At 40.3% G+C, this 27058-nt stretch overlaps 1 protein-coding gene across 2 annotated transcripts in view; it reads left to right on the top strand.

Moving 5' to 3' along the window:
- LOC121507111 (MICOS complex subunit mic25a-like) overlaps nucleotides 1–18888 on the top strand; it is a 90148-nt gene extending 71260 nt beyond the window's left edge. For both annotated transcript variants that reach the window (XM_041783275.1, XM_041783276.1), the window contains one exon: nucleotides 18585–18888. In XM_041783275.1, the coding sequence (XP_041639209.1) occupies nucleotides 18585–18608 (24 nt within the window). In that variant the 3' untranslated portion in view covers nucleotides 18609–18888. The remainder of the gene's footprint in view (nucleotides 1–18584) is intronic.
- The last annotated feature ends 8170 nt before the right edge of the window (nucleotides 18889–27058 follow it).

Here is a 27058-nt window from a genome sequence, read left to right as displayed (position 1 = left end):
ACAAACGTTTCTCCAACCACCACTTACTAGAAGTGTCAACCGCACCCTCCTCCACAACACTCCAAGACTTCAACACCAGCCATTTGCTGAATGCTAATGCTAGTGCTGTGTCATTTAACACCATTAGCAGCAGGGGGCATGGGCATTTCAGCAACACTTTCCACTGTATACCACATACTTCACCCACTTGAACCTGATGGTCTCCTGAATGGAGTATTTGTCTTTCCTGATCTGTGTGGGTGTGTTAGAGCATGTGCAGGCTCTGTGAGATGTTTGGTTAGGTGGCACTTTGGTCCAGCCTTAAATACACAAGACTTATGGAACGCTGCTTAGGGTAACCCTAACCCTAACCCTTGTGTTTTTGAATTTGGTGCTGTTCTTTTTATTTGTATATACTTCTGGGCTTTTATGACTTTATTCAGAGAGGAGAAGAGTGGATCAAGTCAGAAATAAAGATGAAAGAGTGAGACATGCAATAAAGAGTGGGAAGACCAGACTTAAACCTGGCTGCCATCTGCACCTAGTTTGGTGCTGTTCTTAAGCATTATCATCAATCTGATATTTGTTTACTGTGACCCATAAATAGTCCAGTAACAGCTAAACATCAGCTCTCACTGGGTAGATCACAATGGCAGAATGTGTTCATGGCTCTGGTCAGGACTGGTACTGCTAAAAAAGAAACATTGCAGTATATTTGATTCTGCTACAACTTTTAAACAGCTAGACATTACATCATAACTCATCATTATAAATCTAACATGAAACAACAAAATAAAATAAACGTATCAAAGGAGACATGCAGCAGCGGACTTTTCCCTCACTGTTTATCTGGAGTCTGCTGCAGACAACAGTTGCGCTACCTCAGCCATAACAAGTTGAGTGTTTTTTTTGTCTGTGAACAATCTCATACAGTCATGGACGAAAGTATTGGCACCCCTGGATTTTTTCCAGAAATTACACAATTTCTCCCAAAAATTGTTGCAATTACAAATGTTTTTGGTATATCAAGGTTTATTTCCTTGATGTGCATTGGAACAACACAAAAAATCTGAAGAAAAAAGACAAATTTGACATAATTTTACACAAAACTCAAAAATGGGCCAGACAAAATTATTGGTACCCTTTAAAAATTGTGGGTAAATCATTTTATTTCAAGCATGTGATGCTCATTTAAACTCACCTGTGGCAGTAACAGGTGCTGGCAGTCTAGAAACCACACCTGAGGCCAGTTAGAATTTATAAAAGTTGACTCAGCCTTCGTGTTGTGTACCTGTGTGTCACACCAAGCATGGAGAAGAGAAAGAAGAGCAAGAAGCTTTCTGAGGACTTAGGAAGCAAAATTGTGGAAAAATATGAACAATCTCAAGGTTTCAAGACCATCTCCAGAGATCTTGAAATCCCTTTGTCCACTTTGCGTAATACAATCAAGAAGTTTACAACCATGGAACGGTAGCTAATCTCCCTGGACGTAGATGGAAGAGAACAACTGACAACAGAATGCAACGCAGGATAGTTGGAATGGTGGATAAAAATCCTCAGTCAACTTCCACACAAATTCAGGCTGTCGTGCAGCCTCAGGGTGCAAAAGTGTCAGCTCGGACCATACGTCGTAATCTGAATGAGATGAAGCGCTATGGCAGGAGACCGAGGAGGACCCCACTGCTGACAGAGAGACATAAAAAAGCCAGACTGGAGTTTGCAAAAATGTACCTGAGTAAGCCTCAGTCCTTCTGGGAGAACATTTTGTGGACAGATGAGACTAAGGTAGAGCTTTTTGGAAAAGCAGGTCACTCCACTGTTTACAGAAAACAGAATGAGGCGTACAAGGAAAAGAACACAGTACCTACAGTCAAACATGGTGGAGGTTCAAGGATGTTTTGGGGTTATTTTGTTGCCTCTGGCACTGGGTGCCTTGATTGTGTGCAAGGAATCATGAAATCTGGAGACTATCAAAAAATTTTGGGCTGCAATGTAGGGCCTAGTGTCAGAAAGCAAGGTCTGCGTCAGAGGTCATGGGTGTTCCAGCAGGACAATGACCTAAAACATACCTCAAAAAGCACCAAGAAATGGTTGGAGACAAAGCGCTGGAGAAGTGGCCAGCAATGAGTCCGGATCTACTGAACACCTATGAAGAGATCTTAAATTGCTGTTGCAAGAAGCACCCTTCAAATCTGAGAAACCTGGAGCAGTTTGCAAAAGAAGAGTGATCCAGAATTCCAGTTGAGAGGTGTAAGAAGCTTGTTGATGGTTATAGAAAGTGATTGGTTTCAGTAATTTTTTTCCAAGGGTGTGCAACCAAATATTAAGTTGAGGGTGCCAATAATTTTGTCAGGCCCATTTTTTGAGTTTTGTGTAAAATTATGTCAATTTTGTCTTTTTCTTTGGATTTTTTGTGTTGTTCCAATGCACATAAAGTCAATAAACACATGTATACCAAAAACATTTCTGGTAGAAATGGTATATTTTCTGGAAAAATTCCAGGGGTGCCAGTACTTCCATCCATGACTGTAGCACAGTTGTATGCCGATAAAGATGTAGATGTAGTTGGCAAACGAAGGGGAGAGACCCGTCCTGCAGTAGTGTTTGTCTGAAATATGTCCACACAGCCGAGAGAGGAGAGGAAATCCTCTTTTCCTCAGCCGCAAAACTTTAAACCACTGCCGGGAGTTACCTAGCTTGCAGCCAGCTTGTTGAGGATGCTGCTTGGGTCGGAAACTGTTTACAGGCATGCAAGGGGAATTTCAAAATAAAAGCGTAGCTTAAAGCATTGGTTTAGACAAATGTTTTGACATTTGATCGATCTGGTTGGATTATTAATCAACCAATCGGTGTAGCGATATACATTTTTGTGTGTTTTAGTGTGTTCTCCTCCTCCTGCGACCTATACCATTTTTTCAACTGTTTAGCTGATTTAGCATTGGTCTCGCCCCCATGTTTGTTGTATTTCTGCAGTATTTTATTTTCATGTAGCACTCCTAGCAAACCTCATGTGTCATGTCCATCTCATTCATGCCTTGGTTGCATTCCTAATGTCCTTCCCCTGGTGCTGCCATGTTTGTACTACCTTTCTCCTACTCTATGACTGTTACCTCTGCCAACATGCTGACAAACAATTGTCAAAAACAATTGGAAAGTTAGTACGTCAGAGCTCTAAATGGACCTGTACACTGTCATTTTCATCGAAAACATCTACATACGTTGGGTACGATCCCTACACTTCACAAAAACTTAATTTTTTTCTACAGTTCTATGTTTCTATGGCAGTGGAGGTGATCAATATCACAAATAACTCAGATGAAGGGAGACAAGAGTGTAGAGGAGTCGTCTACTATCCCCATTGAACATATTTTAAAAAGCGTCATTTTGTCACAAACATGCTTTTAATTGAAACTGTGATGGACTATACACTGAATAAAGCTGGTGGGGTTCACGTGAGTCTGTGCTATGAGAAAGCTTTTTGATGTGAGCCCTGGTAGCTGGCCATATTTGAGTGTCAGTTTTCTTTCCTCCATCCTTTGTCAGTATTTAGTCAACATTTTAAAAATCAAACTGTTACCAAGCGGGAGCTTTTATCGAGGCAAATAACCAGCTCTACTGAGGTGAGCCAAATGGTCTGAATAAGTGACACTTGGCCGATATCAACTGAGGAAACATGGGTAAGATCAGAGTTTAATGTGCTAAACCAAGGCAGAATTGTACTAAACCAAACCAGACTGCTTTGTGGAAATGGACAATACAGTCATCAAGGCTTTAGACTTACTTCCTTTTTTCATTGCTTCCCGCTGTTGTTGCTCACTGAGTTTTTGTTTACTTGTTTGTTTTGTTTGTTTGTTTGTTTTACCAGAGTATTTCTGTACGTTAAGGACACGAGAGTAGCGTAAGAATTAAGAATGTTTTATTTTCACACTTTGAACACTTGATATAGTCATTAACATCTCAAAACATGGCCTTATTGGCATGTAGATATGTCTACTTGCCTCCCAATGGGAGCTCTCCACTGTTTTGTGACGTCATCTTCAAGGATCCTATACTATGTCTTTTAATGAAGGCGGAGAAATCAAATTCTGATAGAATTTTTGATGAATAGCTACCTTTGCAATGTCCTTCCTGTTTATAAAAATGTGTTTCGAGTCCTGCCTCTGTTGTTATTTAGGCAACATGTAGCAGATGTGTGCATGGGCAACGATAATACCTGTAGCCCCTTTTCTGGTGTCAAAAACCATCAACCTTCATTATTTTGTAGATGTTTTAATCTGAAAGGGGCATTTACACATGCGTGTAATAAATTGGGTATAGATCTGTTGAAGTGTTATAGAATAGCAGTAAAAAATTGCAGGAAACAATGACTGCATTCATAGTCCGATCAAACTATGATGCAAAGAAAGAAAACCCTGTGTTTGTACAGGGCAATAAATAATTACACATTGCTGAAAAACATCCAGGCAGAATGCAAATACAGCTGGGGGGATAAGCAAGTGTTTATGTGCATGGCATCACCAAATGAGATCAACAAAAAGGAAACTATTGAATTAATGTATCCAGCTGGATTCACTTAAATAACATTAGAAAAATAAGTTTTTTTTGAGCAGAAGATGCTATAGTGACGTGACAACAGAGCAGGAATGTTCCTGTTTGCTGAATGTCTTTGTCAAACTGAGCTGATTTGTAAAAATGAAGTTAGGATTAGTCAGGTTATGGTCGAGGTTGAGATGTGCTAAAGACATTACTCAAGCCAAGAGAGTTTGATCTGATAGTGCTTAATACGGTTCTCCTTTACATGTATTATTGTATTATTGCAGTACAAGGTAATGAACTGATTTGTAAAGTTTTGGTGTCCCCACAAAGCTCAAATGTTAAAGTTGTGATAGTTCCAGAGAGAGTGTAGTCAGAGTTCCTCTGATCACATGTATCTTCTCATTTTGAGCTTATCCAAGGAGATTTAAAAAAAAATTACATATTGCAGTTATGTTTATATGTCAGGCTGTTACAGAAAAAAGCAACAGTTTGGAGTGGATGGGTTTGCAGATGGATCCCACCGTGTTCAGTGTTTTTTTCCTCTTAATGTCACCTCCATCAGCTGTGCAGTTTGTGCTGCCTTACTGCTCCCATGCTCAGTTGTTTATGTGTGAGTGTCTGTGAATCTTCTGTATCTGTCTAGCACTTCACCACCCTCCTTCAAAAAACATTTCAGCTGACATTTCCCACTTCAATCTCTTCTAACCACAAACTAAATCGGCAATGTATTTTTCAGGGAGCCGTCTGTTTCAAAACCTAGCACCAACACAATCTTAAGCCCCTTCAGACAACATTCAGTCCTAAAGAAATGTTTAGACCTCCATTCCTCTTGAAAAATAAAAGAATCGCTCCAGGAATGGCCAAGCCTTTCACTGTACTATTTCCCCATCTTGTAGCCACAGCAAATCTCAAATACAAAACATCAAGATGTCTTTTTACGAACCTTATCCAGGTGAAGGAGTTGATTGATAGGAAAAGGAGAAATTCTGCCATTTTGAGCTAAAAAGAGAAAAAAAAAAATCAGGATGGGTCTTGTTGAAGGGATGAAAAAGGAATACAAAGGTGCCTGTCAATGGGGAAAATGGATGGAGACTGATGAAAGAGAGGAAAAGTCAGGGAGAAAGAGGCTTAAGGGTGCCTGTCAGGGAAGAAGGGTTAATGGAAAACTGAAAGAGAGAGATACAGTGGGAGTGAGTGGATGATGGGAGGAATGGAGAGAGGATGAATAACGAGAAGAAGAGTGGGTCTGACAGCAGGAGGGTGAATGGAAGAAAATTTTGAGGAAGAAGAAAGAGGAGAGGAGGATGGTCTGTCAACTACTGCTGCTGGAGAAACAAGAGAAGAAAATTCAGAATTTTAGATTGTTAAATACAGAAAAGGTGTGCAGAAGTTGCAGGTGGTAAGCCCTACTGTGAGACCTGGCCTGCCTGTAGACTCTAAACTGACACCAGAGCCTCTCAATTCTTCAGCAACCTGCTCCTGAGTGCAAACACACAAATATGCAAGAGCACACACACACTACAACAGTTCAGTCATTAATATCTCCATTGCAGAACACTTACATACCTCCTACAGTGATTATAGCTTTGTAGGATGTGAAATTATAGATGTATTTTCTGCCATTTTCATTCCATAAATCACTATTATTATTCCTATTACTTACTTCCTACCACAGACATTTTCTTTTCATACTATTAACTGGCTTTGGCAACACATTGTGAAAAGAAATATTGACATACGCCTGTCTTATGAACACCATATACCCGTTTATAGTATATATATATTGCCCACACAAACACACTCTATGCCTGTGAGCTCACATCTTTCCGTCTCTTTATGTCTCTCCTCTTCCATCCAGCCTTTCTTTCACATCCATCATCTCCAAGGCGACCACCCCATGAATGCACAGTCCACATAAAGATGAGCTGTTCTCACTCGTCCCTCCCTCCCATTTTCTCCCAACAGTCCCCCCTCCTTCTCTCTCCCTCTTAGTCTCTCAGATCTATATAACACTCTATCAGCATCCATGTTACACTCCACTGACCACCATCTATGTGACATATGATCGATTTGTCCTCCTTTTAGCCTCCATGTCTTCATTTGGGCACAAACAAGGTGCCAGGTTACACTAGGACAAAGGAGCTCCATGAAGGCTGAGGTGTTACTGTGAATAGAACTACTATTGGGATGCCATGAGAAAAACTTAAATACATGAGTAACTCGACATTATTGTTTCTATGAAGTTATTTCTCCTGTGAAATCAGGATATTTGCACTTTGGACATCAAAACACATGCAACCCCAGATGGTGAAACTAATAATCAACCCAAAATCCTCTAACTGTATTTCAACTACCAGCTCCTGTCTGTCTGATTGTTGTAATTTTTTTTTTACTTTGTTACCATACTTTGTAGATTTTTTTTTGTAATATATTTCCTGTGCATTTTTGCAGTTTTTAAAGCAGATTATTTCAGACGTCTTAATATTTGTATATTTGTCTTTAAGGGATATTTTAGGTCATTGTTTACAGTTGTATTTTCAATAAAATAAAATAAATATCATCTTTACAGATAGTTTACCATAGTGTCAATGGGGGTCCTTAACTCGGTAACCACAGCACCCACCATCCAACAGACTGAATGAACAATCACATTTTCCTGTATGTGTAACTGACTGACATAGAGGCTCCCTCCGCTGACTGCCTGATTAACTGTGTTGCTGTCTTACTGACTGTGTAATCAGTGAAAGTCTGTGTGTTTATAAAGCAGCCATTGCCTCGGCCACTCCACGAGTGTCTGATTGACAGTCCTGCCTGGCAACTGTCTCTGTTCCTCCAGAGAGAGGCGGAGAACTGAGTGCTGTTAGCACTGAGCAGAGAAGACAGTTATTGATTTTCTACTTGTCTATTATTTTTGTTTTTCACAGAGAAAAGGCAAGTGAGCTTGTGTATGTGAGAGAGCGTATATGTGAGGGATGTGTCCTCCTATATTTGATACAGATGTGTTGACATATAGAGGGTCTGATGTCTGTATGCTGGCCATTAGCTTATGACTGAAAAAGTGTGAACATACCGAGCGTGTGCACACTGTTGTTTTGATGCTGCCGCCGCTCAAAGTTGATTCCTGGCCAATGAACACAACACTATCTTCTCTTTACACTGCTCACTAATTGGATGGAAACTGGCAGGTGGAAGAAAACATGTCTCTGTGTGTCTGTATGTTGTGCTCACTTGTCTGCGAATCAGTTTGTGTGCGCTTTCAATTTAAGCTCAGCAGACACTTTTCCATCTCAGCAAGAGTCAGCGATAATGAACTCAAGTTTGGGTTCTGCTTTTTGCAGTTAAAAAATGAGATCAATACTTGTGAATAGGTGGAGAGAGCATACCTGAAACAAAAAATTAAGTGGTAATTTCTGACTTCATTATGATGTTGCTGTAACATAATGTCCCTCAGTGATATGGGTCCAAACAGTTATAATGCGAGCACTAGAATAGTACTCATTATAGCAACTGTTGAACAATGATTAAGTTTTAATTAAAAAAAAAAAAACACACACACACAAAAGACTTTTTTCTTGTGAAGTCAACAAAAAAAAACGTTTTTAATGTAGTTAAACTCTAACTGTGAAATCTAAATTTTGCGGTGGGTCCATCATTTGTTTAAAAAACTGGTAATGTTGGTGTAACCCAGTGAATTAATTTAAATGTATACAGATTGTGCCATCCTGCCTGCCTGCAGGAGTGACCTTGTGCCGCCATAACAAACTGGTTATTTTATTTTTTCCCCAAATTAATTTACTAATTTCCTTAAACTGTTTATTTTGTTTACAAACCGTTCATACCACACCCCAAATCCGCAACTCATTATCCAATTCGAGCTCATCCCATAACACATAAATATCCGGTGCACAAGGTCACTTCCTCTTTGGCAATCTCCTCACCTGGGGTCACGCAGGCAGCACGGCTGGTTGGCAGCAGAAATTACACACTACCTTCACTAAACGGTCTATCCTAACATTATAGAGACTCAGCGGTGAGTGTTGTTTCTTTTGTTATTCTCATAATATGTCCTAAGTTGATTTAAAACTCCCGCTAGTGCCTTTGTTCCTCCGCGGGACTTGCGGAGATTTATATGCCAAACCTCATTAAGAAAACAGCTAATTTAAGCTGCGTGCAGCTGCACGCCGTTTTGTCTTTGACTAATTGGCGCGCAGATGGTCAAGTGGTTTAAGGCGCTACCCATGTATGCGGGTGGCCCGGGTTCGGATCTCTCCCCACTCTCTTCCCTGTTTCCAAGTCTATCCACTGAAAATATTCCTCTATCTAATATAGGCATGAAAAGGCCCAAAATTAAAATCTTAAAAAAACAAAAGAACAAAAAAAAAAAAAAAAAAAAAAAAAAAACTGGTAATGTGAGATATCGTTACAAAATTAGACATATATCAACACAAAGTAATTTAGTTTCAATAGTTTAGTATAGTTTGGTAGTTTTGGTTGACAGCGTCAGTACTAATGGCTCCTCAGAGTGGTTCTTCTTACACAGAGTCAAACTCAATGCCCGGGGGCCAAATCTGGCCCCAGGAACAGTTAAAGCCCGTCCACAAGATCATCAGATATTTCTGTTATAACTGGCCCATCAGTATGCAGATTTCCTGAAGTATAAAAATGCCAACATGTCCTTGATGATTTAAGATATCCTTGTCAAGTCATAAAATCTGAAAAAGTAAGGAGTAAAATTGATTAGATAAGAAGTCAGGAATGTGGGAAAATAAATTGACTTGTGTTTTAATTTCATATTTTCAGTTTTTAATTATTTTACATTTTGTCTCATATTTTAACTCCTTACTTTGACTTCATAATCTCATAGTTTGACCTTTTAGACTCAATTTAAAAATTTAAATCATATTTTGACTTTTGATTTCATGATTACAAATTTCATTTCATTTTTTGACCTTTTAAACTCATGATTTTGACTTTCTTTTTAATTTATTTGCCTTTAAAAAACAATTTTTCAATTTCAATTTCATGTTTTGACCTTTTTGAACTAATCCATTACTTTTCTCAGATTATGAGCCTTTAAACTTATGTTTGTAACTTTTTAAATCTCAAAATCGTTTACCATTGCTGCAAAGTTGTTGTTTTATTTTCATATATTAGTACTCATAAAATGACGTTGACAGTTTATGGTTAAAAAGGTGAGCCTGTTGTTGGGGGCGCACAGATGGTCGAGTGGTTTTAGGCGCTACCCATGTATGCTGGCGGCCCGGGTTCAAATTTGGCCTGTGACCCTTTACCACATGTCTCTCCCCACACTCTTCCCTGTTTCCGAGTCTATCCACTGTCCTTCCTCTATCTAATAAAGGCATGAAAAGGCCCAGAAATAACTCTTGCTTCTATTTTTAACATGTCATTCAGTTGAAAAAGAGACTTTTCCCCTAGATTTATAACTGTAGACAACATTGATTTATTGGAACTTGGTACTAAACCAATACCTGCAGCTCTGACTGTGGATCGGGGTCCAACAGATGAGAACAGGAAATTAAATCAATACTTAAGTTTTTCTTCTGTCACTCTCCAGCCTGTCACACTGTTGCATCGCTTTTTCGTTGAAAAATAGTAAATTTTGACTTTTCAAATGTAACCTTTGTTTTTATTGTGTTCTTTTTTGTGAAAAATAAAATCAAGTCTCTGTGATTCCTTCTAAAAATGACCCCTGATGTTGACAACACTATATTCCTCTGTCTGTATATTAAATAGGCCATGTTGAAGAGCATCCAGTTTACAGTCTCACAATAAACTGTGCTACACTTGAAAATGCTCATCTCCCTGACTGTGCTGCAGCGTAATGCTTCCATCTGACATTAATGAGCCGAGCAAAACATTAGAAGAACCTCTCAATAAAACACAGAGCAATTAAACAGCAGCTCAAACTACAGCCAACAAAATGATCATTAAGTTGAATCTGCACCCCTGAAACACTTTCAATAAAAACTTGAACATTATTACCTTCATGAAGACAGGATTTATTATTCGATTAGACTAAATTAGCTTGATCTTGGTGTACCTAATAAACTGGCAGCTAAATGTACATCTTAAATTCAGTGCAAACCTTGAGCTTGAGTATTTGGCTACCCTTTCCACCCAAGGTGTCACACATATAAAGCTTTTCCTGTCTCTAAATTATCCAAGTGTGGATGGCAGCAGTCCAAAATTGGACCTGGGGCACCAAATTGAACTGTGTGTACTGTGGGAGGTGCGAGGGGTCAGTTTGAAATTCAGGAACTACTTCATACACTATGCATGAGGCACATTGTCCCATCACACCGCTGTATCTGAATGTGGCAATGCCTACACACCCTGCTGCCACAAACTCACACATGCACGCACCTGCACACCTTAATGCAAGCTTAAACTCCTGCGCACACAAACAGAGCCACTTTGGCACCAAATCTGCTTTTTCATGCACATATGCAGACACAGACTGTCCCCCTTTATATCTCAGGACGTGAGTGGAACGGTAAAGCTAAATCCCCTTGTCACATTTGCCGCTCATCTCCAATTCAATGGCACAGGCTGCGATGCCCTCGGATGCACTTGGCAAGTGAGCAGCTAACCTGCCCGCCAGCATATCTGTCTGCCAGCCGAGAACCAAGAGGTAGTTAGCATGCCAACTAGCCCACCCGGCGGCCACAAGCTAATGCTTCAGGAACACTCAGTGGTCCTGTGTCTTTTCAAGAGACTGTGTTTGAATGTGTGTTGACACTAAAGGTGTTATAGCCTATAGAGCTCAACAGTGTAGTCCCAGAAGAAAAAATCCCATACATTTCCACCACAGTGAATCTGATTATTAGCCACAATGTTACAAGTGTGAAATGATGGGTTATGCTGCTTTAGAAGACGAGTTTGTATCAAAGCAACCTTAATTAGAAAACATGGCTTATTCACTATCTCAGGGAAAAAGATTACAGCACTCCCAATCCCAGAACATAGTAGGGATGTCTCTGGAGCCCTCTGACCATGGAAACGTTAGCACATCCTGCCATACAAAGGTTATTATAGTGAACTAAAACTGATGAAATAACAAAAAGATATAAAATTTATGTTGGTTAACTAAAACTGAAATCAAAAAATTAGTCTGTTGTACAAATGTTCCTAGAATGTCAACGTGAATGCTCTCAATGTTTTCTATGGAGAGTTTTAAAAGTTCAAAGAATATTTTAGGATTTTGCCCTAAAATCTCCTGGTAGATGCTGACAGCGTTGACTCTGGACTTTAGAAAGCACAGTGGGTTACAACAGATGACATGGCACCCCAAACAGTCACTGACTGTGGAGACCAAAACCTCTGGACTTCAAGCACCTTGGATTTAGTGCCTCTTAGATCTTCCTCTAGACCCCTTGATTTCCAAATGAAATGCAAAATTTTGTTTAACCACTGAGACCACAATGTTCCAGTTCTCATTCTCCTTGGCCCAGATTAGAACTAACACTGTGGTTAAGGAGTGGCTTAACACTAAGACCACAACAATTAGTAACTCTTGATACACTGACTCCAGCCTTAGTCCTCTCCCTGTGAAGCTCCCCTAAGTTCTTGGATCAGCTTTTTTTTTAACGATCCTATGTTCAGCACTTTTGTTTGTGCACCTTTTCTTACCATATTTTTCCCTTTCAGTCAACTTTTCATAAATATGCTTTGATACAGCCTCTGAGAGAACATCTGGGGATCCTCTGAGTTGGATTTTCAATACCATTGTGAAGCCTGTATTACTGTACAGAGCAGAGACCTGGAGACCAGCCGTCACCACTATGAAAAGAATCCAGACATTTATCTACACCTACCTCAGATGAATCCTTAGAATACACTGGCCAAACTCCATCAGTAACCTGAATCTGTGGCAGGAAACAGCTGGGGAATCAGAGATTCTCCAAATACACTGGGGATGGATTGGCCACACCCTTTGCAAGCTTGCATCTAACATCACAAGACATGCCCTCTTCTGAATTCTGCTAGGGAAAAGGAAAAGAGGTAGACCAAGAAACACCAGGCGCCGTTACATAGATGCAGATGTTAAGAGGACTGGCGGTAGAGTTGTAATACTCGAAAACGGTCTTGGTCTTAAGACTGGTCTTGAGACCACGTTTTGAATATCTTGGTCTTGCATCAGAATAGAGAGCATTTTTACTTGGTCTTGTCTCGGTTTCGAAGTGGCTGAGCCAGTCCATCTTATTTCTTGTCAGAAATACCTCTTAACACCTATTTTAGGCTTCATTCACCTTACGAATCTAAATGAACATCTAATTTTCAGATATTTAGAATAATTCCGTTGCAGACACCTTGTTTTGTGCTGTCAAATTTATTTAAAAGCAAACTAACATTAAAAAGAGAGTACTCTTTTACTGTTATACCTTGTGGTGATTTCTTAATTAATTTTTGTGGGCTTGGTCTCGTCTCGGCCTCACCTTGGCCTAGTCTCTGTCTGGACCCCAAAATTCTTGGCCTTGCCTTGGTACCGGTGCACTCTGGTCTCGGGCATGTCTTGGTCTTAGATAGGTTGGTCTTGACACAGCACTAGGGGTGTGACGAGACACTTATCTCACAAGACGAGACGAGATGAGATTTAGGCCCACGAGACGAGATTTACACTTTTTTTGAATTTGGAAAAAAAATACATGGATTGAAAATATGTCCTCTAAACAACTGAAAGTCATAATTGAACACGCTATAAGCTCTGATTGATGATACGCACAGCCAACAGCTGATGGATATGTGACTGACAGAAGGTGAGATGAGAAGGAGACATGAGGAAGCAGCGACTGTTTCAAAGTTACAACGTCACAAACAGCAGCACTAAAGTGATTCTGCATGCATAAACGAGCTAAATAAACGCTGTATCCTCCTCATGGAGACTGCACAGGTTACCAGCAGCAAAATCCCATCAACTCGGACCGTTATGATCATGTGCGGCTCCACGTAGCGCACGCGGAGAGGGTGGGGGTTGGAGCAGTGATCTTAATGGGTCACAGATCAGCTCCATTTCTTCATTAGCTCACTCACGAACAGTTTTAAAGTCTCCAGGGCATCTTTGTGATCTTTTATAATTTCCAGTTTGGTATTTTTTTCTGTAAGGAGAGCTGCTGCTCCTTCTCTCTGCACAATATTGATCTCGCCAGATTGATTCTTCCGGGACGAGAAATCTCGTGGCGTTTTGATCTCACGAGATATTGTGGCACGAGACCTCGTCACACCCCTACACAACACTATATGGCTGTACATTGGGACAGCAGGAGCAATTGCTCCTGGACTGGAACACCTGGAGCTCTTGTTTGTGCCCTATGCTCAAAGTTGGGCAGTAAGCACAATTAAGAAACAGCCTCTTAAAACAGCCTGCCCTTTCAGCAATGAACCCCTGTGACTTAACCTCCTTGTGAAGGATGACAATGATTTGGCCAGTCAGCAGTCTTCCCAATGATTGCAGTTGTGTGTACTGAACCTCAGGAAGCCTTTGCAAATTGAACTTTTCCACTATATTCCAATATTTTGAGATAGTGGATTTTTGATTTTCATGATCTGTAAGCCACAATCATCAAGATTAAAACAAAAACGTCTTAAAATATCACTTTGTATGAGATGAATCTCAAATTTCTTTACTAAAGTAAATCACAGGAATAAAATTACATTGTTTCTATGTTTTGGGGGATTTTTCCAATAAAAGGTTACACTATAACACAATAAACAATAATCAGTATCAAAGGAGACAACAAGCATAAGTATAGCAAGGCTTAAGTGCAAAGTCCTTAACAAATACAATAATAATAAAAATGAAGAAAAAGAAAACATAAGGGAAAATGAGACACTAAACAGACTAAAACTACGTGGAAAAAATAACGAGTATGATAATGATGCTGATAGTAATGAAAGTAATGGAGATCAAGGTCTTCTAAGTTGCAAAGATATATATAAAGTATGGTGATAAACAAGTAAATTGAAATGTTAAGATTTGTTCACACTGGCAGCAGGGAGCTGAATCTTTTCTCTGATGTAACTCATGCCAAATTTGGCAAAAAAGGGTGCCAAATTTGATGAAAATTCAAAAATGAAAGCACATTGCTTAGGAAAAAAGAAATTTTACATGATATTCTATTCTTGTAGATGCACCTGTAAATGTACATAAAGTAACCATGCTTTACTGTTAAGTGCAATTGATTTTTTTTCTGATCAAACTGTTGTTGAGTTGTTTTTGTTTAAATTTGATTTTGTTTTGTCAGGACACTTTAACCAACCAATGTTGTGATTATTGTATATTGTAAAATCATGTGATATTTATTCTGCTCATTTCCTTGCCCTGATACTTCTGTACCCCTTTTTCTCCTTAGTTGACAGTCTTCCTCATGAGCAGTGTGCCTCATCCACTTTCATCCCAGTGCTAAGCATTGGTGCTATGGCAACAGGGCAGAGTCCTGATAAGAGAGAAAAAGGCTGTTATACTCTCTTGAATTTATGAATAGAATGAAGAATTAAATAAAAAAGAAGCTCATACGCCTTCAAAGTAAAGTGCCTTGCTCAAAGGTTTATGTTTTAAATTTTGTTTGTATATTTACAGAATCGGTTGAAATTGTAGCGGCTGGACAGTACTAACAAAAAAATCCATGTGGTCAAATCATGACTGTGGCTAAATAACGTGTGTGTAGATATTTTGTACCATGTGTTGTGTTTTAGTAAGGATGTTCCCTACAGCTGCTGTACAGTAATTCCCTCTTCAGTGTGCATTTGTAAGTTTGTGTCTGTGTGCCTGAATCTGTGTCTCTTATGCTGAAGAATGAAAAATGTAGACAATATAGTTGATTCAATCAGTTGTTGCACAAGCGTACATCAATACTTTTGTCCATTCAAATTAAATTGGTTAGATTTGTTAGGGAAACAAATGAGCCCTGTTAGTGAGGAACAATGTCCCACTGTCAAAGAACGGGACCCAAAATAGAAACTCCTGCCTCTTGTTGGTGGGCTGGTTGACCTGGGATTATCTGCACGGATCTTGAATAAACATTTAGCATGACATTCAGGCATGTCTTTAGTTTTAAACTAAAGCCTTTCCTGTTGGCCCCTTGTCTTTGTTGTTTCCTCCTTTAGACAGAAGCTTTGGTTTGTTACATTTCAGTCAGGAACACTCTCGTCATACATCTGACCATTTTATTGCAAAAAGGATACAGTTTTACTTAGCAGAGATGACTCTGCTCAAAAGATGCTCCTGGGGTTAGTTTAGCAGCATGCTTTGACTTTCCAGGGAGCACATAGCTAGAAACCCTCCAATGGATGGATACATTAATGACAATGTGTACTTAATGCTATAAAAGAAGTTGTGCTGTTATGGTTGAATGTACGACCAGGGAACTGATGTTCAGTGGCATGCTTTGTGAACATTTTGTTGTGTGTTGTGTAGTTTTAATCAAAGACACATCTGATACATTTTGTATTATTATACTGACAAAAAAAGACAAAAGAGGCATTTGTGAGTACTCTTACCGTTGTCAACATCTTTTACTGTGTCAATCAGACACAGGCATCTAAAGGTCACCAGTTAACATGGTCACTCTCTAAACTCTTAACACTACTTACCAGCAAATTCCACATACGCCGCCTACACCACGCACCAGGCGCGCAGCAGTGTTGATATAGTATGTTGATATAGTAATGGTACATTACAGTCAGGAGTGCATTCTGCTGTATTTTGAAGTTGACAGAATGCTTTGTGAGTTCTTCCTGCAGTGGCCTCCCCTAAAAATAGACCTGATGCGCATTTCAAATGGAGCAAATCACAGTGGAGCTTCTCGCATTCATCAGAGACATACCAGAGCAAGTGCAGTGGAGCTGCAGAGATTGACTAGAGAGGGAATGATTTGCTCCAGAGTGGGCTTCAGGTGCAGAACGCTGTAAACAGAGTATGTGGAATTAGAGGGTCTGTGTCAGCACAGAAGCTTGGACCGCATCTAGTGATTGGAAGGATTATGCTGCTTTCCATTTGTCATCGTAACTCATATTCTGACTTGTTTTTCCGACTTCCGACCGGAAGTGGCAAATAGAACTTCTCTCCAAGTCGTATTTACAACTCGTGAACTCGGTCTTTCACAGAGCACCCCAACCTCGACATCCCAACATGGTGGCACAATGTATTAAGTGTAGTAAAAACTTTGATTTTGACCTGTTTTCAGAACCTTTTGCTGTTTGTCAGTGCATTTTTTAGAAATTGTAAATACAGCACTACCCTGCGGTTGCATGCTGTGTGTAGCAACAGTCTTTTAAAACATGAAGTACTGTGCAATGTGCTGTTTTAAAGGTTTATCGGCTAACAACTGATCAGCAATGCTAAAAACAATGACAGGCTAACGCAAGAACGGCATCCATCCTTTTTCCAACTTATATGTGAAGAACATACATGCATATTTACAAACATTATTTAAATGATTAACCCGTGTATATACGAATTAATACACTATATACATGGGGTACTTAGAAATTAAATAAACATATTTAGGTATTCACAAATGTCCAGAGTTTTCATTGCTTTTTTGTGTTTCATTCCATGTAGTGAGCTCATATAATATTCTATTTCCATTTTGGATTGTTGTATCTTTTATAACTTTTCAGTCAATTTACATGTATGGATGTAATATTTATCAAACAGTACAAGTAAATACAAAATATAAAGCTTTTGACAGTTTCTCTTTCTATTGTCACAATAATAAGTTACATCCTTTTCTTTTAACTGAACTTTGGAGCCGGTTTGCTCTACATCCAACCAAAATAAGCGACTGGAGACACTCATGTTTTTTTTCAACTCGTTATGACAAATGGAACACAAACAACTGGGAAATCCGTATTTGCAGACCAATTGTGACATCATTCCCAGTTCCAACTACTGACCTCCGAATTAAATGGAACACAACATTACTTCCCTGTTCAAAGATCTGGATAAAATTCTGGGACCTAAATGTTTTTTTTTTTTTTTTTTTTTTTTTTAAACTATTTGATGTAACCAGGTCCACTGATGCTCTGCCCACATTAGCATGCTGCTCTTTTCACACTATTTAGTGCTCAAGAATTAAAAGTGGTGTGATAAACCATGTTGGATTGCAAATGATCGTTGTTATTTTACCATCATTTTTAATCAAACTTGCCTAATTGTTTTTATCACTTTTACCAGTGCTGCTTTCACTACTTCTTCTTATTGGGGTGTAATGAGTCCACCAGTGATTTGTTATTGTAGCTGGGTTGATTGTGTTCCTACTGGGTTCGAGGAAAAGTAAGCTAAGCAAGCTAAGACCATCTCTACCAAGTGACCTCAGCTCTCTTGTTCTGACCGAAACAGACTTAAAATGTTGTGTTCATATGTCAAAAACGAAGCAGGCCAAAGAGGGGAATGCCTGCTTGTTTCAGAATAACCTCTCCAAACAATCCAGATATTAAAGCATCCTTGTAGTATTTAACCTCTTTCACTCATGCACTTTCTTTTAAAAGGTGCTCAATTAAATTTCTTCAAAAAGATGGGATTAGCCAGTATGTGAACGAAGCAGGTAATATTCAGAGCAGTTCCCTGCCACTAGTAAACGACGGTAATGGGGTTTTTATCATGTGACCTCTGCAAAACTGCTGCAATCTAGCACCTAATAAGGCTTCGTAATACTCATTTCTGCTGGCCACCCTGTGCTCTGGTCACCACTCTGGTTATAAAAAAAAACATTTCAAGGGTGTTCTTCTTATGCCATGTATTTGTGTCTCCTCCTAACCCAAGTGCAAGGTGAAAATTTTAAGAAACTTCAGGAATGCATGTGTGAAAAAGGCTAACGTTAGGTGTTGGGAGGTTGATTAGCTTTCACTGGGTGATACTGAAATATTTAGAGGTGTAAACTTATTAGAATTTGTGAAAATATGCAGTGTGACGCTTTTTTTCCTATGTGTGAGACCCATATCCCATGATGCATTCTGTCTTTGTGAGTCTTCCCATAGGTACTTGTAATGTAAATGATATAATATGACATTTTCTCTTCTTTTCTCCCCTCCCCCTCTTGTTTTTTCAGAGCTCACTGACGAATCATGGCTGAGAAACCCAAAGACAGAAAGAGGAGATGTTGTAAAGAAGCAGAGATGTCATATCAGTTATTTTCTTGCCTTTTTCTCTGATTTATCTTTTCAGTTATTTTTCCACCATCACTGAATAACCCCCATCCTGTTCCCCCCCTCCCTGTCCTCCTTGTTTTTTGAGTGTATTATCTTGACATGTCACTCCAGAGTTTATGATGTGTTGATTTATTGTCAAGTTGCGCTGGCACACCCTGCCGTCGCTGAAATAAATCCCAGTGATCCGGTGGTGATGAGACTGCAGGTTTTGTGTCTTATGTGTGTATTTGTGTGCGTGCAGTGTGGTGGCGGGTGGCTGTCTCTTGTCACGGCATGCTAATAATGCTTCCACCACTGAAAATGGGGTCGTGTGCACCCTTCTGTCAAAGCGGGGAGGCCCAGGGGTTTGATTGTGCCGTGCTTATGGTTTCATTAAAAGAGAGAAGGGAGACGACGGAGAAGAAAACGAAGGATAAATGAAGAGCAGGATGGTAAAGAATGAACTGTGCAATAATAAATATGTCTGTACAGTGCCTTTAAAAAATACTCACCCCTATGGATGTTCTACTCTCATATTGATTTTATGAACCAATCATGGTTAGTATGATTTGGCTTTTTTGACAAAAACTCTTTGATGTCAAAGTGAAAACAAATTTCTATCAAGTAATGTCCATCAAACAAAATAGGTCATGTAAAATAATGACTGCATAAATATTCATCCCCTTTTGAATGACTGACCAGAGGTCCACCCAGTCAGCACCCTCACAATTAGAGAAATGAGGATCACCTGGGTGCAGTGAATGTGTCTCAAGTGATTGTTGTATAAAGACACCTGTGTCTGCCACTGGTTAATCAGTATTCCTGGCTACCATTACACCATGGAGACAACAGAACACTCCAAGAAACTCAGAGAAAAATTTATTGAAAAATCAGGGAACGGTTCCAAATATATTCCAAGGCACTGAACATCCTCCAAAGTTCAGTTGAATCCATCATGCAAATCCATGTGCAAGAAGGACACTAGTAAAAGAGGCCACCAAGACACCTGTGACTACTCTGTAGGAATTCAAAGCTTCAGCAGCTGAGATGGGAGAGACTTTCCATCCAGACAAAGCATCAAAGGAGAGTGGCATGTCGAAGAAACCTCATATTATATCCAGACTAAAGTTTGCAAAGACATGTGGGAGACTCCATGGTCAAGTAGGAGAAAGCTGTTTGGTCTGATGAGACCAAAATTGTTCTTTTTACCCATCAGACAAGACACAATGTTTGGCGTACCCCAAACTGCACATCACCACAAACACACCATCCCAACTGTGAAACATGGTGGTGGCAGCATCATAGTGTGGGGATGCTTCTCAGCAACTGACCCTGGAAGGTTTGTAAAGGTAGAGGGTAAAATGTAGCAAAACATAGGAAAATCCTGGTGGACAATCTTATTCAGTTTGCAAGAGAACTACGGCTTGGGAGAAGATTTATTTTCCAGCATGACAATGAAGCATACGTGGAAAGCTACACAGAAATGGTTTAAATACAACAAGGAAAAATGGCAGAGTCAAAGCCCAGATCTCAAACAGGCTTAAAGGGCTGCTCATGCCTGATTCCTGTACAGCCTGACAGAGCTTGAACAGTTTTGCAAGGAGGAATGGAGTAAAATTGTAGTGTCTAGATGTGCCTTACTTACACCTATTCACACAGATTCAGTGCTGTGATTGCAGCCAAAGGTGCAGCTACTGAATACTGACTTCAAGATACATATTTTTATTTAACTGACATTACTTTGCAGAAATCTGTTCACACTTTGATGTTCAAAAAATCCAAATTATATTGACCCTGACTGATTTATAAAATCAATAAAAGGGTAAAACATCCAAGGGGGTGAATACTTCTGACATGTCCGTAAATTCTTTTCTCCTGTTTAAGTAAAGGTTGTCACATGAGGTGCTTGCATGCAAGTAAGAAACACACCGGACAGGCTGCATATTGTCCCTGCTAGCTGTGTTTCCATGGTGACAGCCAGGGTTGTTGCTCACAGCAAGGTGTGGAGGAACCTTCTAGATAACCCTGAAGGTCAGCACACGGAGCTATAGCTCACAACTCCACTCTGTACTCACACACTTAACCCCCTCCGTGTGAGAAAGGAGGGCCTCAGTTTAAATGCATTTCCTCTTAAATATACGGACATGGTTGGTCACACACTGAACAGCACAGACTTATCTCTGTCACACACACACACAGAAATACATACAAATAGCACACAGCAGACACAAACAGAATATTAATGGACTCTTAATGTTCCTATATATTTGTTAGAGGATATAAATGCACATTCATACAAGTGATAGTCGATGTGAATACACTAAGATTTTATTTGTTTATGAGTAGTGATCTATTGATCCCAGTTTGCCTCCTGCCTGCCACCATCGCATCGATCACGACTTAACACGCACAGCCCTGCTGACTAATCCATACAATAAACGCTCTATTACAGAAATCTAGTAAAGTGAAAGTGAAATACTGAGTCCAGTGACATGGATTTATGACTGTGTGTGTGTATTTATCAGCCTGTCAGTCAGGTTTTGTTGTGTGAGAGACGGTGGACCCCTCCAAGTCAACTTCCAGCAGGGATTAGGCAGCTCTGACCCCACAGACATAATGCACATATTACCTATATTAAAGACAGCACCTTAGAGGAGCTGCTCTCATATCCCCTCTCTGACATTTCTTTACAAATACCAGCTTCTATTCACTCTGTTATTGCCTTCTCCCATTCAGCAATTCTCTGATTAAACAAGCTCCTGAAAAGCCTCGGCACTGTTATCTGCCATTTGGCTTTTTATTAGAAACCCACCCCCCTTTAATTAAATTGGCAAAATTACAGAAATATCAGGGATATTTCACCAATATATCGGATAAGAAAGCACAATAGGTGGAAAAAAAGGCAGACTGGGCTTTATGAGATGTTTTGAATGCTGTTTGGTGATGAAATGAGATAAACACACTCTTGATGGAGGGGTGATGTTTGTTTTTTAAGGGAGGCTGTTGTTTCTGTGAGCGTGGAGCATGCCTCACAGCTAAAACACTCTTAGCCCTTCTAACTTTATTTCATATTTAATGTCAGAGAATTTCTTCACTCCTTCCTTCTCCGTCTCCTCCGACTCTATTTCAACCCTGCACCTTCAGTGCCATGCCTTCCTTTTTCCCGCCTTATTACTGTGAAAGATTGGGGATTGAGGTTGCCATGGTAACCGGCCTGGCTTTGATTGGGAAAGACAGCTGCATGGTGCGAGGTTAGAAAGATGGCTGCTCACGCCTCACAATGCGCCACTATTGATTTCCAGTCTTTGACAATTACGGGGTCCAGTCGACTATAAAGAGGAGCAGAAAATGTGCATAAAGCAGGGGGATGTGGGGGGATGCTCTCTGCAGCCACCACACAGTAATTGTTCTTTCCTTGAACAGCTTAAGTGCAGGTGTTTGCGATTCTTTGAGCTGCTGCCAGGTCTTTAACCTCTCCGACATCGCGTAGCGCCCTTTGTAGACGAATTTGACAGTCAGACACGGAGCCAAACATATACGTTTTAACAGCTCTGCTCCGTCTCCTTTGTGCAGCTCTTGAAACACTGTTTGTCGGCTGTTCTCTCTCATCCAGCTGAAAAGGTGTCGGCAAACGAGAGGTGGTGTCAGATTTTGACAAACTGCTGCCCTTTGTAAAGACTTAATGGGGATCAATTCAAGTAAGGTTAGACACTTGTAGAATTCAGGAATAAAAAATCGCACACTCACATTTTCTTCTCAGAGCTCTCCCACCCTATACGTTCCCTCCTCTCTCACTTACTCCCTCCCTACTTTCTTCCTTGTTTCTCTCAGCCAACTTGGCATTGCGTATGTGAGAAGTTGACAGTGAGCCTAATTGGAGAGTGTGGCTCCATCAATGACAGTCACCATTCTTTTTCTGCACGCAGCACACACATCCACACAGAACTCGCTGGCTAATTGAATAGTCTTTTATTAAACTGCGTTAATGTGAACTAGAACTGGCTGCTGGTGAATTGAATTAGACCCCCCACTACAATCAGCGACTCCACACATAAACACTCACAGCTCGAAGAAGCAGTTGTATGGATGGAAACTCAGCATGAAGGGAAGGAGATGAGAAAACAAGAAGAGTGTGAGAGGTGGGTGCTGAGTTTGGATGCTTGCAATTCAGTGCAAGTTTTGTACGACTTTAAATCACAGTTATATCTGAGTTAAGTCAGTTAGAATCAAAAGTAACAGATCATCTTAATTATTATCTTGAAAATAACATCAGTTTACTTATTTAGCATCAGCAGAAATAACTGGCTGTTTTTTCTAGTGAATGCACATGCACATCAGACCTAACACAAAAGCCCCACCATACTCTGGTGGGTATCTGGAGCTCAGTCAGGGGGACCATCAGGTTCTTGGTCACCTCTCTTTCTAAGGCCCTTCTCCCCAATTTCTCAGTTTGGCTGAGCAACCAGCTCTGGAAGAGTCCTAGTTGTGACAAACTTCTTCCATTTGAGAGTTATGGAGGCAACTGTGCTCTAGGTAACATTCAGTGCAGGAGAGATTGTTTTTTGTATTTCTGTCACACTTTAATCTTAAACATTTACACCACTCAAGGTCCCAACTTAGGGGTTTTCTATTACATTAAACGGCTTGGCTTTACTTGGTTTGACTCGGCACAGCAGCCCAGCGTGGCAGGGGATTTGCTTTTAGAGTTGATGATATGGCTTTTTGAGTGACAATGTATTGTTCAAGAATTGGCCATTGTTTCTACTTCAAGGTTTCTTCTGTTGGTAATACGTCAGTTATTCCAAAGTCTCGTGCAGCGGTTGGTACTTAAACACGTCTGTGAGGCGACCCTGAATGATGGCAAACCACTGTGACGCCACTGCAGCAAGCTTAGAGGAGGGGTGGGTACGCCTGGGCCTTGCTCCAGAGCAGGACTATTCTGGGCACGGCGCGGCGTAATCAGGCATGGCCAAATTCATGATGAAAACATTGGCGCAGTCAAAAGTCCTAGCGGATAAGACCCATTAAGTGATTACAAGAGACAAAAACAATGGAAGGCGCACACTGAATCAGGAAGTCCCCTTTTATCATGTTCAGTATATCATCCTTTGTGTATAGTGGTTGCTCCCCTTAGGCTGGACTTCTCTTACTCAGTCAGTAACTTCACTCATGGTACAAAAGTGTCTTATGCCAAAAGGCATTCTGGGAAAACTATGCAGATTAAGAGATAAATGTCAAATAATTTGGGTACATTTACCAAAAATACTTAAAGTAATTGTGTATTGTTTACCTAAAGCTGGAAATGTGTTTTATTAACTCAGAAAAAAAGAGCTAAAATAGCTATTTGGGATTTTTGAAGGGATATTTCAGTATTTTTGAAGTTTGGCCGTATGAGGTACCTAGCAGTAGAAGTGGCATTAGCCTACAGTGATTTCAGTGAGCATTGCTCCTCAAGGACTCACTGGTTGTATCAGCCAGGAAGCTTGGCTATACAGCGTAACAAACAAACTTTAAAGCATTTTTTTAAATTTTTTTTTTAACCAAGAAAGCCTATGTGTTTTTGTCCCTTTTTTGCAATGCAGGCTTTGGCTACCTGTTACGTGCTCTTGCTTTGCAAAATAGGGACAAAAAACAGAAAGGCTTTAGGCTGGGTATGTATGACCAAAAACTTGCCCAATCCCAGTTCCGGGGGTGGGGGTGGGGGGGTGCTGTACCCATCTGTCAGTTGTATCACCTAGCTTCCTGGCTGGTACAACCAGTGAGTCCTTCTTAAAGGAACTGAAATCATTGGAGGTTAATGCCACTACTATTGCGTACCTCATATGACTCAACTTCAAAAATACTGGATTAGAAATTTGTAAGGGTTAAAGAGGGACAGAGAGACAAAAAGAAGGGTGTTAGAACTCAATAAAGAGTGTAGAAAAACCCACAGGGACTTGAAGCAGCAGGGGACCTGACCCTGATGTCTGGAGTGAAACAGTGGCTGTCACAGTGCACGACTGAGACTGAGGGTGGGACAGTTCAAGAGCCCTTCACCGTCATGGCTGACACTAGAAGAGGAGGAGGAGGAGAGAGTTTGAAAAAAAGAAAGCAAAATGAGCATAAGACGTAAGCAAGTCAGAGAGTAGACAAGGTAAAGAGATCATGTTTACCCAGGACAAAGTATTTCATCTGAAGGTGATGGGGGCAGGGAGAGAGAACCATTGGATGAAGTTAGCAAGGTGGAGGAAAAGAGGACATTGGAGAGGCCTGTAGAGGCAGCTTGGATAGCTCCCTCCTCTCTGCTTTATTATATTACACTGGTGGATAAAAAGAGTCTGACATCCTCTAAAGTCATTACAGCCCAGTAAGACTGGCTCAGAGGGCAACACAGCTCCTTAACCCCTTTCAGCGCATGCCTGGATGTGTGCGCTCTCACAGGGTGATTGAATAAGAGAAAGGGTGTGTGAGAGACTGTTTTGTGTATGAACGTGCACAAGCATTCACCCAACCAGAGTGGCACGGTTCTTAATCCTTCCCCAGTAACTAGGATAAGCCACCAGTCTTATCTCTCCTTCTCCCCCTTCTCTCTCTGTCTTTCCTCGGGAAACTATTGTCCCCCTTTCCCGTCATACCCTCTTCACCCCCACACACACCCCCTCCCTCTTTAATTTTTATTATTACCCTCCTCAGCCCCAGACTTTAATGCCTCATTTTCTGTATTTAGGGCCTGGAATCTCTTCTTGCACCGGCAGAAGGGGCTAACATGGATTCTACATTTCTTTGGCTCTTTACTGGAAAGCTGTGCAAAGGATTTGAGAGCAGATTTTTTTTTTCCCAGAGAAGAAGGATTTTTGCTGCCATCAAAATCTGGCAAGGTGTGATATTATGCCAGGAAGTGTTGCTACAGCTTTACCCTTGGGAAAGATGCAACAGGTCTGAGAGTATTTAAAGGTTGTGTTGAGTTTCAATATCAAACATGTTTGATATTTACGATTCGGGGTCTGGGAGGCTACAACGCGATTTGGAGCAGTGAATTAATTTAGTTGACACCACACACATGCAGACTACTCAGACAAATAATCATTTGCAGCGAGGCTCCAGTTGGTACACCCCCCCACGTTCGTTGGGGGGTCAAATCTTGCCTAAAATAGGGCTTAAAATCCTGTAGTGTGTGGCCGGCCTTAGTTGCATGTAAAATCTCAACCATTTTAAGCACAATCAAGTTATAGGCATCTATTCTTTCTAGACAACCTTAACTATCAGAATATGTGTGCTGCAAAGATGTCAAATTAATTTTTCAAAAATGATGTGAACAGAAAGACCAAGAAAAGAACAAGATGGAAGTTCTCATTTTGCACACATGTAGTATTCCAGTGTGTAAAATGCACATGAATCCCATTTTAGGCACAAACATTATCCTTTCATCACAGGGGTATTAGAGGACTGTTTTTTCTTTCCTTTCTAAACAGACAGATCTTGTTTCTTGTTGATCTTTGTCTGGCCCTGATCGGTCGCTGACACCAAGAAAACGATAGATGAAGAAATTGGAGCATCGTGATTGGCCAACAGGAAATTGTTTTCTTTTACTTGTGGTGTCAAGTAGAGGACAGATAACAAGACTGCTAATGTTTTCAACACAAAAAACATAATAAACAGTCATTAGCATGGATTCAGTGTTGTGGAATTGTATTACCAAAGCTCTGAATAAACACAGTGCTTTGCCCCAGTATTAAAAATGTTCTGGAAGGGATATAAACGCCAGGAGCCGTCTGCAGATTAGCAAACAGGTAAGCTTCTGATTACAATTTACTCCACAGAGACCCATCTTTTGGTTCCAAGGATTTGGGATCACTGGCGATCCAGCTAGGTTTGGAGGGTCAATAGCATCAGCCATAACTGAACCAATTCCAGATGTTTGGTGGTTTACTTAACCAGGCTGAGGAGGTGTTAGGCTGTTTTTAGCAGGATAAATGTGCTGTTCTGTAGTGCTGATCAAAGGCAGCTTTTAATGACAGTATCAGGAGTGAACTCAGCACAATCAAGATGTTGTGGAGAGAGACACAATGGAAAATCCTGTATTAAATGCCATCAAAACATTTGAGCATGGCAACGTAGCAGTATTAATTTCATCAAATGACTGAAGACAAGACTAATATCACCTAAAGATAGATCTCTGATGACTATAACTGACAAAAAGTAAGACAAGTTTTTGTCAAGTAGACTTAAATGCGACTAAGATTTAGTTTTGTCATTTAACATTCATCCTATTTCATTCCTCTAATGCAAAATTCTGTAATGCGAACCATGCACATAAAGAGTAACAATCCATTTTTTTCACTTATTGGGAATGTTTCATAATAAGGTGTTCAATATGACTGCATTTACAACCAGATTTAATGCATAGCCTAAAAAA

Source organism: Cheilinus undulatus, linkage group 3 (genome assembly GCF_018320785.1).
Source record: "Cheilinus undulatus linkage group 3, ASM1832078v1, whole genome shotgun sequence".
NCBI lineage: Eukaryota > Metazoa > Chordata > Actinopteri > Labriformes > Labridae > Cheilinus > Cheilinus undulatus.
Note: the sequence above shows the minus strand (reverse complement) of the source record. Positions and strands in the feature narration are given on the sequence as shown.